General features: G+C 41.4%; 1 protein-coding gene across 5 annotated transcripts in view; it reads left to right on the top strand.

Annotated features, from left to right (window-relative positions):
* Fam160a1 (family with sequence similarity 160 member A1) overlaps positions 1-17474 on the top strand; it is a 224331-nt gene that overhangs the window by 140868 nt on the left and 65989 nt on the right. For 4 of the 5 annotated variants that reach the window (XM_021196553.2, XM_029537205.1, XM_029537204.1 and 1 more), the window contains 2 exons: positions 839-1062; positions 11964-12590. In XM_021196553.2, the coding sequence (XP_021052212.1) occupies positions 958-1062; positions 11964-12590 (732 nt within the window). In that variant the 5' untranslated portion in view covers positions 839-957. The remainder of the gene's footprint in view (positions 1-838; positions 1063-11963; positions 12591-17474) is intronic. The other variant, XM_029537207.1, reaches the window with a different exon arrangement.

Genomic DNA, 17474 nt, shown 5'->3' with positions numbered 1-17474 from the left:
TGTAGCTCAAATGTTTTCAATTTCACTATAAAGTTATTGAGAAACAAAACAAAACCCAACTGTGTTGAGTCAAGGAGTCTAGATGGTGTGTGTTCTGGTTCACGTGTGTGTGCATGTGTGTGTTGGTGTGTGTGCCTATGTGTACATGTGGAAATGAGAAGTTGACATCATGTGTCTTCCTTGATCACTTTCCACTTTATTAACTGAGGTAGAGTCTGGTCTCTCAGTTGAAACCAGACACTATTCTTGTGGCTAATCTAGCTGGCCAGCTTGCAGTAAGGGTTCCCAACTTTGCTTCCTGAGTGCTGGAATAGATAGGCACAGCGCCATCCAAGCTCTTCTGAAGGCTTGGGATCTGAACTTGAATCTTCCCATTTGCCCAGCAAACCCTCTGTTCCCTGGGCTGTAGCCTCTGAAGCTCACCCATGGGTCAAGAAACTATTTTTTCTTGTGACTGTTGATTTGCAGTTTTCTTATTACTCTGTGTTTCTTAAACTTTGATGAAAGTCATTAGCACAGTTCTGACCTAGTTGTAGGAACTAAACTTGGGTGATTCGGTTCAATAACTTGTGGTTAGTGAATGCTTTTATTGGAGAGAAGAAATCCCATAATTGTTTAATACATGCATATAGGTTAGTAGCACCTTAGTTTACAATTTTTTAGTAACAAGTTGAGAGACTAGGAGAAGTTTTAGGTTGAATATAGATAATATGCTCTAACTGTCATATAGCTACTATTTGTGTTGGATTTTCTCTCTCCTTTTATTTAAATTTAATAGCCAGTGTCCAGTTTAATATAAGAACATAAGATACATTTTTTTTGATTATTGTCATTACAGGTTTTGGAAAATGACCATGAAGACTGAAGAAATTACATTTTTAACATGATACTTGGATTTAATGACTGCTTACGGCATTTTCTTGAAAATTAAATATGACTTAAAAGCGTCAAAGGTTTATGATGTCATCGGTTTCAACAGAAAGCAAACTTCAGCAGGCTGTGAGCCTGAAGGGAGTTGACCCGGAAACATGCATGATTGTGTTTAAGAACCACTGGGCACAGGTAATATATGAGCTCCATGTCTTATGCTGGTGTCAGCAGGCCCCAGCCTCTGTCACAATGAACCAAGATTTCCTACTCTGCAACAGCTAGCTGGCTTTCTAGAAACACTGGGTGGGAAGGGCCCTTTCAGTTAAGAGAAAAGCAGCTTTTTCCTCCTGATTTCCAATAGTGATTAAAACCACAGTTTTCACAAAGGACTTGTTTATGAAGCATTTACTAAGTACTGTGCTGAAAACTTTAAATCTTCTATATCATTTAGTCTTCTCCAGAAACCAATAAGGTAGTTGGTAGAGAAAGGGTTAAATGACCATTTGGAGGTTCTGCAGCCAACGAATTCCCAAACCCGGCCTTGGCACAGAGATCTCAGTCCCTTGAGTCCAAATCCCGTGAATCTGACCTCAGTGCTTGGCTAACATCTGGCCCATGAGCCCTATACAGTGTAAGAACAGGCGTCTGGCCGTATGTGAGTCGTCTTTAAGAACAGGTGCCTGGCCCTATGTGAGTTGTCTTTTCTAAGCCCATTAGTGTCTATGGATGATTCATTCTGACTTGTCTGTAGCTCTTCTCTGATCGGCTGGTATGGATAATTAAGGGTTGTATGTTTAGAAAATTTACCAGCCTGCCCCTTTCCACAGAAAGCTTGCAGGGAGTAAAATAAACAAAATTGGTGTTTTTTTTTGTTTTTTTTAAAATACTTGTCCGATGTTATACTCCCCAGGTGAGCTGGTAAGTGGCTATTTATGTGACAGTTTTTTAATGACTACCAGGTTCCTTCCTGTGTCTGGAAATAACACATGGGTTAAAGCCCCGAGCCTGTAAATCACAGCAATTATAGGGGGACACAGTTTAGATCAAAAAAGAGCAAAGTCAATTCTGCTTCTGGGTTGTTCCCATCTTGTAGTTGCTTTTCACTGCCCAGTGTAAAGCTTCCATGATTTCTTGTGCTTTTCCATTACTCTGAGTTATTGTTCACATTTTAATGGATTTACTGTGGATACTGAGGACACCACTCCTATAGGAAAGAAAGTAATTCAGGATTACTCTTGATAATTAGATAACTACCTTTGGCTTTGCACATTTTAAAACAGCAGCCCCAAAGTAGGCCAGTGAACCCTGAGAGATACCTGTTTGAATGTTTATTATTTTGTGTGTATACTATACACAGTGTATCTGTGCGTTACTATATGCTCAGTCACTGATTTACTTAAATGTTTGTGACTATTTTTAGAGTGGGTTGCTATACTGCTGGCATTTTCAGCTTACCATCCATTTAACTGGTGAAGCCTACCTTTTAAATGAGAAATCTTTGCTCTGGGGCCTCCTGAGTTTGCATATAATACATTTGATTATGAACCTTCCTCCTGAGGTTACTGTGATGTGATCCAATTGGCTTTGGGTGCTGGGCTTAGAGACCCTGACCTCCTGACGGTGTGTAGGTACATCTTCCCTGCTCAGTTCTGTCTCTTTATCCAAAGCAGTTGGAGTGCTGCTAGAATGTCCTGTGTCAGAAATGTGTCTACCTTGTTTTCATACTGTTGAGAGTAAGTACTGGTTCTAGAATCCTCCTGATCATTTCCATATCCAGTATGAATGGCTTTGACATTATCAGACACTGCGCGTTATCTGAAGCACAGTGCAGATGCTTAGCACCCTCCGGTTGAAATATACAGAGCCGAAGATGAGACTATCTTGTTAGAGGGAATGATGTTAGTCATTAAACAGTTCCCGTTGTAAAGTGTGAGCCTGTCTTATGATGGTCCAGCCATTTCCTCAACTCTGGCTAGGTTTTCTTTATGAACAAAAAGAAAGGACCTTTTATTAATTTCTTTAGACTTGGCTTTTCCTTCTAAATAAATCTGGGAAATGCCATCAGTCTCTGTCTACAGAGGTTCCGGGAACCTTTCCATTAACTATATGAATGAAAATACTGGCTGAGAAATTAATTCAGGTGGGTGTCTAAGTGGCTGTTTCCCCTTAGAGGTTGAGTTAGCCAACAGTTCAAGTACATCCCTGGAGCAACCTAGGAGGGACAGCTGCAGGAATCGTGTCAGGAGCAGGGGCTGGCACGGTGGGAGTGGTAGAGGGGCCTCCGTCTAAGCAGCTTGGTTGTGGAAGAAGCTTTGGTGTCAGAGGAAGGACACATTTTAAGAGGAATATTGGTAATAAATGCTGTTTTGACTTTTTTGCTGGTGAAAAAGAAGGTTGGGATGGCAAAAAATTTCAAGCAAGGCAGAGGTGTGGACTGGGAATGGAGCCCTCTGGCTATCAGGCCTGGCTGTTGTGAATTCATTTCTGGATTTGCGGACCTTGGCTCTTTACTGTGGCTTCTGCTGGGGTGAATACAGGCCACTCTGACTGGTGCACCTCTGTACCTGCTGGGACTCCAGCCCCCACTCCCCCGAGGCAATCAAGAAAACCTGAAAGGCCCCTCGGAAAGTGGTGAAGTCAGGACTAAACAGCTACCTTTTATTTACGGGAGTGTGCCATTAACTGCTCAGTACAATGCTTTTGTTTACCATAAATTAGGAAAAATGAAGGCAGCAAAAGTCTGTGCTATCTAGAATCCATCTGTGTTAGGATCCTTCAGTATAAATTCAACATAACTGACGTGCATTTGACAGGCTCTGTTATACTATTTATGAGTCCCTTCTATTGCAGAGTTTGAGATACACAGCTAACAGGGATGGGCGGTGAGGGTGGTTGCTTTCTGTCTTGGCCTATACTGTCTAGGGCATTTAGTTCTGTATCTGTCACAGCTCATGTCCAAGGCAGTCCATCATTCCAGGGATGAGGTCTTGAGTTGCCTGGTACTGCACTTGAATTTCCAAAATGCCCCTGGAGGTGATGTCATAGCTGAGGAGTGCACCACAGACACCCAGGAGAAGCCTCCTCCCTATTGGTGACCCTGGAGAATGGAAGCTTAGGCAGTTGTGCCTGGCCCATGCTTCTGCTCCCCTTCTTGGGTGGTCATCTTTTACCTTAAGCTACAAGTGGACCTAAAATCCAGATCCCTCTAGCTGGACTTCCCAGTGGCTTGTGACCATCCACAGGCCGGGACAGCACAGAATGTCCCTTAGATTCTAGCTTTGATTCTGGACTCCAGAATTGAAGTTGCTTGACATTTGCATCGTTCCTTGGCAAATGTCCTGTCGCTCCATGCCTCTGTGACGAAGTGCTTGCTGCTCTTCTGCTGCCATGGTCCTTTATTCAGTTAAGTGCTGCTTTCTACAGGACACAGTTAGAGCATCATTTCCTCCAGACACTTTCCTGCACTGTTTCATGTTTTCATTCTGCACCCGGACATCACCCAGGCTTTCTTTTACAGATGGGACCATCTGTCACCTTGTATTGCAGTGGTCTGTATAACATCTGCTTCCCATCACATTGTGAAGCTCCTCAATATCAGAGGTGTTAGTGACTCACTTGTATTTCTGCTGCCATAATATAGTACAGCGTATTGTAGATGCTCAGTAAACCCTTGAACAGCACAGCAGCAAACCAGAAACACTTTAGAAGAACCAGGCAGTTTAGGAAGCCAGTTTAACCAGGCACTAATTTTAAACCATTGTATAATATGCTTCCAGGAGGGTCTTTGGACTTACCTTCAGTGACAAGAAGGAGTATGTACTTGTGTTGGTCTTAGTCATTTACAATATCATTGTATATTTATTATTATTGCTTTTATCTCCTCTGTATCTTTGAATTTTCGGAATGCAAGAGGGTTCAAATGGAAGGGAACACTGAGCTACCCGCTAACAAACTGCTCAAGTAAATGGGCAGATGAATTAAACCACATACCCTGGTTATCTCTCATGGTACACCTGTCCTTTGTGACTGCACGGACCTTGTAGTATTCATTGTCTCCTTACTTTTTTCAAGCAGAGGAACAGAGGAGGTGGTAGCGGCAATGGGAGGAAGCTAGGCAAGGTGGTGTTTGTTTGTTTGTTTGTTTGTATGTATGTTTGAATGTATGTTTGTATGTATGTTTGTATTTCTACTAGCTTGGCAGCAGAGTAAGGAGGAGCAAGATTTCACAGTCAGACTTGACTATTTAGTGAGTTCTAAGCTAGCCTGGTCTACATACATAGACCCTTTCTCAGAAAGATAAATAAGAAAACAACAAAAAATTATATTTCCATCCATCTAATAAATAAGCTAGGTTTTCTTTTTACCAAAAATTCTGTACTCAAAAAGAAAAAAAAAATCTGTCTTTAAAGTGTCTTGTCTGTCTTATGGCATTCTTATACTGTGTGTCTGTGTGGATCTTGTTCTGTTCTGCTTATTGTAGACAGAGGAAATGAGGCTTTGGTTTTTTTGTTTGTTTGTTTGTTTTTGTTTTTGTTTTTTTAATGGCCCTGCTAGGTTACTGTGATCTTGACACAGAGTAACTCAGGAAGAGGGACTCACAATTGAGAAAATATCACCATAAGACTTGTCTGTGGGCCATCCTATCGTGCCCTTTCTTAACTAGTGATTAATGGAGGAAGGCTCAGCCCACTGTGAGTAGAGCCACCCCTGGGCAGGTGGCCCTGGGTAGTATAAGGAAGCAGGCTTAGCAAACCATGAGGAACATGTCAGTAAGCAGCGCTCTTAAGCTTTAGTTTCTGCCTCCCAATTCCTGCCTTCTGTTCTTTCCCTGACTTTGGATGATGTACTTGTAAGATGAAAGAATCCTTTCCTCCCCAAGTTGCTTATAGCCATGGTGTTTTATCACAGCAAGAGAAACCACAAATAATAAGTGTGTATTAATTATACATCATAATGAGTTCATTATGGTACTTTCATATATGTAATATGTATTTTTATCATATTCACCTCTCATTACCCTGATTTGTTCCTCCACACACTCCTACTGACCCCCGCAAAAAGAAACTTTTTTGAATAAAACTGACAGTGGCGTAAACAAATAACTAGAAAATATGGCAGACATTTGTGTTACTTAGCAACACAACAGTAATAGCTTTCCTGGTAGGGCCTGTGTTTCCAGCGTTCTGTGTTTTTTGAACAACCTCATGTAGCTCACGTTGCTTTGAGCTCTTGGTCCTTGCATCTCTACCTCCTAAACCTTGGGATTAAAGGTGTGCACTGCCACACCTCACCTTTATTTTATCTTAAAATCCCCAATTCAGACAAGCCTGTGCAGCTTCTGATATAGCTGAATAGTGGAATAAGTAAACAAGGATATTATAGTTTTACTGTTAGATGAAAGAAAGCCAGGCATGGTGGCACATGCTTATAATTCTAGCTACTCAAGAAGACTTCAAATTCAAGATCAACTGGAGCTACATAGCAAGTTCTAGGCCACTGCAGCTGACTTAGATTCTGTCTTAAAAGCCAAAACAGTCAGACAGCAGTAACAACAAAACAAACCATAGTTTGAGGATGTAGCTTTAGTGGTAAGGCATGTGCCTAGTGTAAGGCAAAGCTCTGGGTTCAATCTCCAGTTCTGAAAATAAGAGAAGGCTGGCAGGCAGACAGGAGGGAAAGGAGAGAGGGAGGGGAAAATGCAGGGAGGGAGGGAGGAAGGGTGGATGGAAGGAAGGAAGGGAGGGAAGAAAAGAGGGAGGGAGGAAAGGAGGGAGGGAGGGAGGGAGGGAGGAAAGGAGGGTGGATAGAAGGGAGGAAGGAAAGGAAGGAAGGAGGGAGGGAGGGAGGGAGGGAGGAAGAAAAGAAAGAAGGCAGGCAGGCAGCTGGCTTGCAGCCCTGGTAAGACCCTGTAGAGACAGGTACTTAAGGAATGTCCCAAATGGAAAGACTCAGCCATTAAGTAATGAGCAAGGACATAGTGTAGTTGTTTGGTACATAAAGTGTAATTTGGCCTATGACAGTTAAATTCTCCCCTTCTGTGCAATGGAAAAATGTTGCTTAGTAACTTGAATTTTTCCACAAATGTCACTTTAAATTAGCATTCCAAAGGGTTTGGAACTGTGAGTTTTTTCACATGACTCTCTTGAATTAAGTATGCCCCAGTCAAGGTGGCACAATCGCCGGTGTATGGAAGGCAAAAGTGAGATTGACTGAACCCGGTCTCCTGGCATTGAAACACTTGTGTTTATCACAAAGAATAATCATCTGGTAGCTTGAGGTAAAATTATGTGATTAATGTGGACCTTTCCTTTGTTTCTTATTTAGGATCCATCAGTATTTAATATTCAAGCCTATTATCACTGACTGATGGGGCCATATTAGGGACTAAGGGTAGGAATATCTGATGCTCTTTATTGAAAGAAGTAGGCTATTTAAAAATCGTACCCTTAATAGCACTCATATCTTAAGGTCAAATGGCTTTGGAATTAGGTTAAATTTAGCTGTTTTTATCTGATGGTAATTTGAAATCCATTGTTCACACTGTTCGTTTTGTGTTTACATTTAAATTATGTTAATTTATACATGGGATTAAATATGGTCCAGGCTCATCCTCCCTGCCCCTCTCCTACATATCCCTCTAGAGATGAAAAGGATGCTTAGTTATGATGAGTGCATCTATTGTCTTTAACTGAACTGGTTTACTTCACGGGTATGGGCTTTTACCATATGCTGATTACTTTATTAAATATTATTTTCAGTTTAATAAAATAAACTTGCTTTGTAAAGGAAATGTTTACCAAGCACATTTTGTTTGATTTTACTCTCTCCCCTACTGTGACCCTTCCAGAATGCCTGTAGCTGATGGTGTACATCCTAGCCGAGGCTTGCTTGAGTATGTCAGAGCAGACAGTTCCTGCAAGGGCCAGACCTGCAGGAGGCCCTGGATGCAGCAGCCCCAGTGTTGAATTTCACCTCCCACCAGTCTAGGTTAGAGTCAGCATGGTGGGTAAAACTGGCAGCAGGCAGAGGACGCAGGCACCAGAATGAGAGGGTTTGGTGGCAGTGATGTGAAGACAGAGAAGAAAGACAAGGAAAGCCCAGGTCACATCGGGGGTCAGTCTGCAGCAACCGGGAGGGCCGGGCCCCGTTTGGATAGAAGCTCTTTGGCAGTTGGGCGCAGACTGAGTTCTACCCAGGAACCTTGAAGGCTCCTGCTAGGGTAGGAGCCAGTCCTGGGTGTGGCCTCAGAGTCCACCCAAAAAGCAGGTCACTGGGATGTCTGCTGGCAGGGACAGGAAGGAGAGGGAGCCTGGGAAGATCCTACCGAGAGAGGAAAGGCAAGGCTCAGGATTGGTAACAACATGGGCACAGAAGCAGTCAGCACTTGCTTAATGTGGGTGCACAGTGACTCACACACCGCGCACGCATACCCATCTCCCAGGCAGTAAAACTGTGCACGCACATGCACACCCACCTCCCAGGCAGTAAAACTGCCAGTCAGGGTTGGGAGTGAGGAAAGGGATGCAGGCCTTCCTTCCAGGTCGACAAGTATTTAATCTCGGTGGATTATTCAAATTCTGCTCTCAGGTTTCTCTGCCCACTTGCCCAGAAGGCTTAGAAAGCAGCTGTCCTAAGAAGGGCTAACTTACTTAATTTTAAAAACTGCTAACTAAGGCCTACTGGTGGTTCGGTGTTTGAGAGAACATGCTGATCTCTCAGAGGACCAGAATTCAGTTGCTAGTCCCCACATCAAGCAGCTCACAAGTGACTGTAACTTTGTCTCAAGAGGATTCGACCAACAGCTTCTGACCTCCACAGGCACCTGCTTACCCATTCATATCCCCACCTCTCCACCCCCACAGACACACACACACACACACACACACAGAAAGAGAGAGAGAGAGAGAGAGAGAGAGAGAGAGAGAGAGAGAGAGAGAGAGAGAGAGAGAATTAAAAACAACAACAACAACAAAACGGCCAGTTTATGTTCAGTTATAAAGTTCTCTGTTCTCTTCTCTCTTCCCTCTCCCCTTTCCTTCCCTCTCACAAACAGGTCTCTCTGTGTAGCCCTGGCTAGTTTAGAACTCACTGTGTAGACTATGCCAGCCTTGAACTCATAGAGATCTGCCTGCCTGGCCGCAAAGTGCTGGGGATTAAAGACTTGGGCCACCACACCCAGCTCAGTTCTCTTTTAAAGGTGTTTCCTCACAGGACTGGGATTGTAGCTCAGTGGTAGAGTTCTTGAGTTGGAACCAATAGTATGTATATGTATATATAATAATATATAACAGTATGTATCTCTTATATATAAATGATATTTTAAACATAAACACATACATACATATATACGTATATATTAGTCTGAAGAAAGTGATTTATGGCTGTATGAGTTGTTTTGCTGTATAGTACATACATAGATGCACAATAAATATTTGCTTAAATATATGTGATATAAATATATATCCCTAGTTATAAGTTTATATTATATAGGCATTCTAGAGAACTAGATTTTCAATAATTGCTTTATACCAGTATTTTCCTTCTCTTTTTATACATTAATACAAAATAATTTCTTTTACTTTGATCTTTTATATCTATATTATAAATTCACAGCAAATTTCAGGAGAGAGCTAGTTGATCTTAAAATCTCACTTGTCTTTGTTCCCTTCTCTACCTTCCCTCCCATTTTGATTTGTTAGACATGTAACCCATGCTGGCCTTGAACTTGTGATCCACTTTCCAAGTTAGGATGACAGGCATGTACTGCTATGCCCAACCTTGTCTGATTTTCTCAGAATGTTTGTGATTTATGCATATGAGAGTTTGCCTGCAAGTATGAAAGTGCATCTTGTGTGTGCCTGGTACCTGCACAGGCCGGAGGAGGTGCTAGATCTGCTGCAACTGGAGTCAGAAGGCTGCGGGCTGCTATGTGGGTTTAGGAAACTGAATCTGGATCCTTGGTGAGAGTAGGCCATGCTCCTAACTGATGAGCCAGCCGCCTCTAGCCCCTAGGTTTACTTTTTAAAAAATCACTTCATTAATATTTATATATAATTTGTGTGCGATAATATAATTCACTTACATAACAGTAGGTATATTGTATGGTGATGTATTTTGGTTATAATTCTCTTCTTCTTGACCATCTGGACTAATGGTATTTTCATTTTTTCTTATTGGAAAAGAACAGTGACACAAACATTTTAGGCATTTTCCCTCAAATCAGATTAACAAGTCAAAGGGTAAGAACAAATTCACAACGGTTACTGCTTATTGCCAGATTGTGTTCTTTTAGAAAGACCAAGGTGGCTTGGCATAGCACTACCCATATATAAAGCAGTCCCAGTTTTAGACAGTTTACATGGTGAGCAGAGTGAAAAGTGTAATTGCATTTTACCCGGAGGCCTAGCTGTAAATACAACTCTCACAAGCAGACTCAACACATGGACTTGGAAATCATAGCACCAACAAAGCTCTGGCTGATTTGTCCTTCAGAATGTAGAACCTTCAAGTTAGGGACTTTGGGGACTGCAGGATGTGTGGTGTTGTTGAGGAAAAGCCCCTTAGAACCAGTTTGTCACTGTGTTCCTCCCTGTAGATGTTCTCAAAACTCAGAGCCAAAGCTCAGTAGACCTGCGGGGAATTCTGCAGCACCTTGGAAGGGGCCGTCTGGTGGCGTGTGACAAAGAGGATGTGCACCTGCCATGTGGCCACCAGTCAGTGGGCCATGGATCATTTGGGGGACTGCTGAAGAAATGCCCTTTCTCGTGAAAAAAAAAATGTCAACTCAAAAGTTTTAGGGTCACTTTTCTCCTTGTGACACAGTATTATCAAATTCATGATGGAACTGATAGATCATTGCTAGCATGAAATGTGTTCATCGTGTCAGGATATAGTTACCTGGTCCATACAGATTCCCCTTCCTTGCTTCTGACAGGAGAGAAATGGATACCTTTCCCTGAGAACTAATTTCCCTTATTGCTCATGCATGCTGACATGGCATTGAGTATTTGCCAGCCTCCCCCAACAACTCTAACAACCCTGTTGCCTAAATACAGAACATGTAACAACCCATCCTAGAACTGGGCCAGGAAGGAACTGCCAAAGGCAAACATTGCATTATATGTTATTAAGAAAGGCAAAGAGAAACAAAGATAGAGACGTTGATAAAATGCCACGTGGTTTGTAAAGTGCCACGTGGAGTATTTTAAAGGGAGTAAATCGAGTGGGATCATCATGGATATCTCTTGTCACTAAGGCAATGAAAATTAAGATATAAAACAGCTTCACTTTCAGGTGCCCATGGACACACATCAGTGGGCACAGTGAGGTGGGAAGCTTCAGAGCCCAGCAGAGGGAAGAAAGAGAACGAGATCAAGGATGTGGCCTGCCCTTTACAGATGCTGAATACACATGTATTTATCTTAGCCATGTTTAGGTGGCATCTGATTCTGTTTTATTAGCCACTTTCATCACTGTGTTCAAAACCTTCATATCACTCCAAAGTTCAGGAGTTTATTTTGTAATTGATTTTCTTGGAGAGATATTTATTTAGCTTGAAGAATGATATTTCAAACCCTTCAGATGTTGGTGTTTGTGTTTATGCCTTCTGTTAGAATCAATTCTACATGTGCTAGGCCTACAGTTTCTCAATTCCCATTTATCGCTCCTATTCCTATGTTGTGTGTGGTTGAAGAGGGCGTCCCTCTAGGTGGAGAAGTGAGGCATAGTGTTTGTGAACAGTATGTAAGGTGTTACATTGCTCTGTTGAAGTCTTCAGAACAACTGCATTATGGGAGAAATCCAGGTTTCCTTTTACTTGTTTTATGCATTTGAAATTTAAGAGGCCATGTTGTATTAAACATAGTTTAAGGGGAAAGTGTCTTGTTATCTCTTTGAATATAAAAGTAATTATTACTTTTGCTCTTTTTTGCTTTTCTTATCCTTTACATTATTGAAATATTTGATAAATATATTGTATCCAATGGCTTCTTTTTTTTTTTTTTTTTCTGTGAATTTGGTAAAGTGAGTGGTGAAGTGTTTTGGAGATTATTATGGTAAACAGCAGTAGGTGACTGGTGTTTGGTGTATTGCAGGTTGTGAAAATCTTAGAGAAGCATGACCCCTTGAAGAACACCCAGGCAAAATATGGGTCCATCCCCCCTGATGAGGCCAGCGCTGTGCAGAACTATGTAGAACACATGCTCTTCCTTCTAATCGAAGAACAAGCCAAGGATGCTGCGATGGGGCCAATCCTGGAATTTGTGGTCTGCGAGAACATCATGGAAAAGCTTTTCCTTTGGAGTTTGAGACGAGAATTCACTGATGAAACCAAACTTGAGCAGCTGAAGATGTATGAGATGCTGGTCACCCAGTCCTACCAGCCTCTGCTGCACCACAAGCCCATCCTGAAGCCCCTGATGATGTTGCTGAGCTCCTGTTCAGGGACAGCCACCCCAGCTGTGGAGGGAAAGCTAGTTGTCCTGCTCAACCAGCTCTGCTCCATCCTTGCCAAAGATCCGTCCATCCTGGAACTCTTCTTCCACACCAGTGAGGACCAAGGGGCTGCCAACTTCCTCATCTTCTCCCTTCTGATCCCCTTCATTCATCGGGAGGGCACGGTGGGCCAGCAAGCAAGAGACGCTTTGCTGTTTATCATGTCTCTCTCTGCTGAGAACAGCATGGTGGCCAATCACATCGTGGAAAATACCTACTTCTGTCCCGTAAGTCTCTCTCCTTGGTGTGTTTTCCCCGGTCCTACCCCCTCCTTTTGTGTGCCAAGAGTGTATGCTTTTGTTCCATTTGCTCCAAGTTGTACCTTCTGTGGCAAGGTGTTCAGAGGAACTGCTTGGAGGCAGCAGAGCTACCAAGTTTCAGTGCTAGAGTTTGGCTAAGCAGCAACAGCCCCAAATACCGCTCTAGACTCTCTACCATTTCCCAGTTCATCTTTGTTGTGTTATGCAGAGAGGTTGATTATACTTGCACTTTAAAAATTCATAGCCTTCCAGATTGACTCTGCTCCACTGAATCAAGGCATGAGGTAAGACCCCTCACAGCTAGTTTCCCAAATTAATTTATTTCTCAGCAAGATAATGACTGTTAGTTGTAGGTCTAAAGCATTGATTTTATTTTAAAAATGAATGCATATTTGTAGTGAAAAAAATTTCTTCATTTTGTATAGTTTCTTAGTCCATGGTATGGAAACAAAGTGGTGTATATTAGAGATGCCCAGTCACACCAGGAAAAGATGTGAGCAGTATGGAATTTTCAGGGGTTCATAGTCTCTGAGTGATTTCGGTGTTATACTTGGTTGGGCAATAGCTATCAATACTTTCTAAGCTTGGTGAACACTTCTATTATCTATTCTTTTTATTAGTCTTTATACTATAGCCTTGAGTATGTGAGATAGTTTGTAGATTCCTGGTGAGTTTTGTTGGAAAAGGCAAGACAGGTTGCTATGAGTCGATAAGATTCTGTTGTTGTTGTTGCTGTTGTTGTTGTTGTTGCTGTTGTTGTTAGTTAGCTAGTTAATACCAGATGGATGATTTTACATCAGGGGAACATTCCCTAGAGGACCTTTAGAAATGTGTATTTGTGTGTGTGTGTCTGTGTGTGTGTGTGTGTGTGTGTGTGTGTGTGTCTGACTCATTTGCATGGACTATGAGGTTAGTGAGGAGGAGTTCCCCCACAGTCAGTGTTCACGGACTGTACTAACAATGCCAAGTGCAGGTAAGAATGTAGAAATAGGAATTCATATTAATTACTGCTGGGGATGCAAATTGGTACAGCCACTTTGGAAGACAGTTTGATAGTTTCCGTTTTTTTTTTTTTAAGGTGGTTTATTTATTTATTCATTTTTATGGGTATGGGTATTTTGCCTACATGTATGTCTGTGCATGTATGTAGTGCCTGTACAGGTCAAAAGACAGCATTTGATCCTCTGGAAATGAAGCTGCAGAGGGTTGTGAGTCACTCTGTGCATTCTGGGAATTGAACCCAGGTCCTCTAGAAGAGCATTCAGTGTTCTTAACCATTGAGCCATCTTTCTAGTCCAACAGTTTTTTATGAAACATGCTCTTATCATACAGTCCATCACTTGCTTCACTTGGTATTACACTAAGGAATTAAAACTTCTGTCCGCACAAAAACCTGAACATGGTTGTTTCTAGCTTCTTTATTCATAGTTTTTTAATTGTAGAAGCAACCAAGATGTCATTCAGTATGTGAATAAAAACTAATCCACCCAGATATTGAAAATACTACTTAACTAAATGAAATGAGCTTTCAAATCATGACTAGACCACAGGAACTGCAAACATGTACTACCAAGCGGAGAGAAGGCAGTCTGAGAAGGCTGTGCACTGTCTGGGTCCACCAGAGGACATGGTATCAATAAAAAAAGAAGCATCTTTAAAAGTCAGCAGGCAAAAGCATGGGCGTTTGGTTCTTAGGGGAGCGAAAATACTCTCTGTGGTACTGTTCGTGTGGATACATGCCTTGTGTGTTTGACTAGGGCCACAGAATGCACAGCAGAAGTAAATTCTAATTTAAACTGTGTACTTTGTGTGACTATAATGTGCCCAAGTGTTTCAAGATATGGAAAAGAGAAGAACTTCTCAGGATATAAGTAGATACGCTAACGGAGGAAAGCAGTATAGCAATGGTTCCTAGCATCGAATATTTGCCTCCTCTGTGGTCCTGAAGCTTTACTTATGGATATTGGCACAAGGATGATCATTTATTTGAATAGCAATTTAATGAAAATAAAAGATGAAATATATGAAGCAGAACACAATTAGACTATGTATTAGCATGTGTCTATATCTACATGTGTGAAGACTAACGAATTGAAAACATGTTGCATAATGATATAAGTAACAAAGTTCTACCTACCATGTTAGCATTTACATAAACTTTACATAGAGCTTAGAATGGTGCCTACCATTTTCTTGGGGGGGGACACACACATAAAGTAAAACATAAATATAGTTAAAGTAAATAAAAACAAGAATAAGAATAATGTGTTTTAGCTTCAAGACTGAAGTGCATCCTGAGGATGATGGGAGTAAGAGGGTGGTGTTGGGAGTGGAGTAGAATTTGTCTGTCTGTTGGCCCTGTGGATTGACTGATCCTCACACATGTGGATTGACTGATCCTACATCTTCACACAGCACTCTATCACTCAGCCATACACCCCCAGCTGGTTTTAAAAACATGCAGAGTACTCTGAAAAAAACTATAGCAAAATGATAAAATTTGATAAGTATTACTGATGATTTTCAATTCTATTATTTTCTGATTATAATAGTTCATAACTTAAAAATTCAAGTGCATTGGGAGAAGAATGGGGCGTGGTTTTAGTGTTTAAATTTCCATTAACTGTGTTTAAGCTGATTTCAGTAATTGTTGCTTTTATAAAAATGTGTTTTAAAACATTGTGCAGTTCATTTAAATTAGAGGAAAAACAACTTTGCCAGCTGACCTCATTTGATAGAATAGAAGACAAGTTTCTAGTGTTAGATTACCCCTCAGGATAGAGCCCATAATTTCATTTATACTCAGTTTTCCATAATTACATCTGACAACATAATTAAAATAAAAAAGGCCCCTTTATGTTGCAGATAAAAGCATATGCTATTAACCAACCAGCTAAGGGCCACAATTGACAAAAAGCTTTCTCTAATTAGTATGATTGTCAAAGTGTGTTAGCATCAGCCTGTTGGAAGAGTAATGACTCTCTTAGCAAACTGGACCTTGTTTGGAAACCAGTGTCTTCAAACTTGATAGAAAGTGCTGGCTGCTCTGTCATCTCTTGGTTCTCAGATGAGAAGGAGAATGCGGAGATTACCCTAGCAATCTGGTACCCAACAAATGGTAGGCACTAAATGATCCTGTCTCTTGTTTTGCTTTTTTTTTTTTTTTTTTTTTTAACCAAATGTTGATGATTACATTTAGACCATTGTCCCATCTTGGCAAAGTCTAGTATGCATAAATCAGGCCTTGCAAATCAGAGCAGGTGACCGTTAGGTACAGCGTCACAGGTAGGAAGTTATTTATCCCATATCCAAAACGTCTGAGGCTTTTTGTTTTGGCAAGTTGGATCAAATGCTCTCTACCAGGTGTTTTGCTGCTAGCTTCCAACCAAAGCCATCTGCTAAGAATCTTTGTATCTGCTAAAATTAACCGAGTACCATGGGATGTTTAAGAATTGACCTTGACTTGCTCAGTGCTGTGTGCGTGGCTTGTCTGTCTTCCACTACCACGTGAAAACGATTGCTCCAATCCTGCCTGTGTCCTTGTCTTTAACCCTTGCAATAGCTCAGCTCATTTAAGTTTATAGAGTTTAATAACTACCCATTAATGGCAGAATCCAGCTCAAAACTACATTGGGTTTGTACTAAAGCTGCTTGTTGTAGCTTTACCATACCAGACTGTCAAGAAGTTAATGGTTTTCACTGCTGTCTTTATGGCCCTATATGGTGACCCATCCTTTCTTCCTTTTTTCTTTTCATTTTGTGCATGCATGTGTGTGTATGTGCTTCCATGTATGGAGGTACATACATATACATACGTGCACACACATATTTGGGTGCCTGTGTGTGTGTGTGTGTGTTTATGTGTTTCCATGTATGGAGTACTTACATATGCATACATACATACACACACACACACACACACACACACACGCACACATGCACACACACATGCGCACACACGCACACATACGCACACACACACACACACACACACATACACATCTGTACCTGAGGCTAATGTCAGATTTCTTCCTTATCACCTATGTTATCCATTGAGACAGAGTCTTTCAGTTGGAGCGACATAGTGTCACTTCGGCTGGTCTAGATGTCTAGCTTGCTCTGGGGATTCCCTGTCTCTACTTCCTGAGCACTGGAATTATAGCCTCACCTCCTTGGCTTTTATGTGGTGCTGGGGATTAGGAGTCTGGTCCTCTTGCTTGTACGGCAAGAACTCTACCTGCTGAGTCATCTCCCCAGCCCATGATAATTTCACTTAAGGATACTTTTGGGAGAAGATAAGTGAAAAGTACTTGGTTAATATTTAATGTATTGAGAATATACATAATGCTTTACAGTTTTGTGGTCTGAATCAATAAAAGGCTAAAAGAGTACATTTTATTTTTAATCACCTGTTGAATGCAGATATATGTGCCTTTTATAATTTAGTTTTCAAGTTACATAGTGAAATTTAAAAATAAATCACTTTTGATGATAGTTCTTGAACCTGAAAACAAAACAACAGAAACAAACAAAACCCACCTACACATCTCTGTGTGCCTCTCTTTGTCCCTTGTCCTGTCCCTGGTACTCTCTGTATTCTTGAGGTGGTCTTTCTTGTGATCTTCATCATTCTTGAGACTGGCCTCTCCATCTCTCCTGGCCTGACTTGTTTCCTGTTTAAGCACCAACCTTGCTATGTATGGCCCATAGCCCATGTTCTAACAGTGTGTAGAACGGGTGTAAATGCATCTGAACTCAGAGCCTTGGAAGGGAATGCAGTTGTCAATAGCTGTGAACACACACACACACACACACACACACACACACACACACACACTTGTCTCTTAAGAA

The sequence above is a fragment of the Mus pahari genome, chromosome 4, assembly GCF_900095145.1.
Source record: "Mus pahari chromosome 4, PAHARI_EIJ_v1.1, whole genome shotgun sequence".
In the NCBI taxonomy this organism is placed as follows: Eukaryota; Metazoa; Chordata; class Mammalia; order Rodentia; family Muridae; genus Mus; species Mus pahari.
Note: the sequence above shows the minus strand (reverse complement) of the source record. Positions and strands in the feature narration are given on the sequence as shown.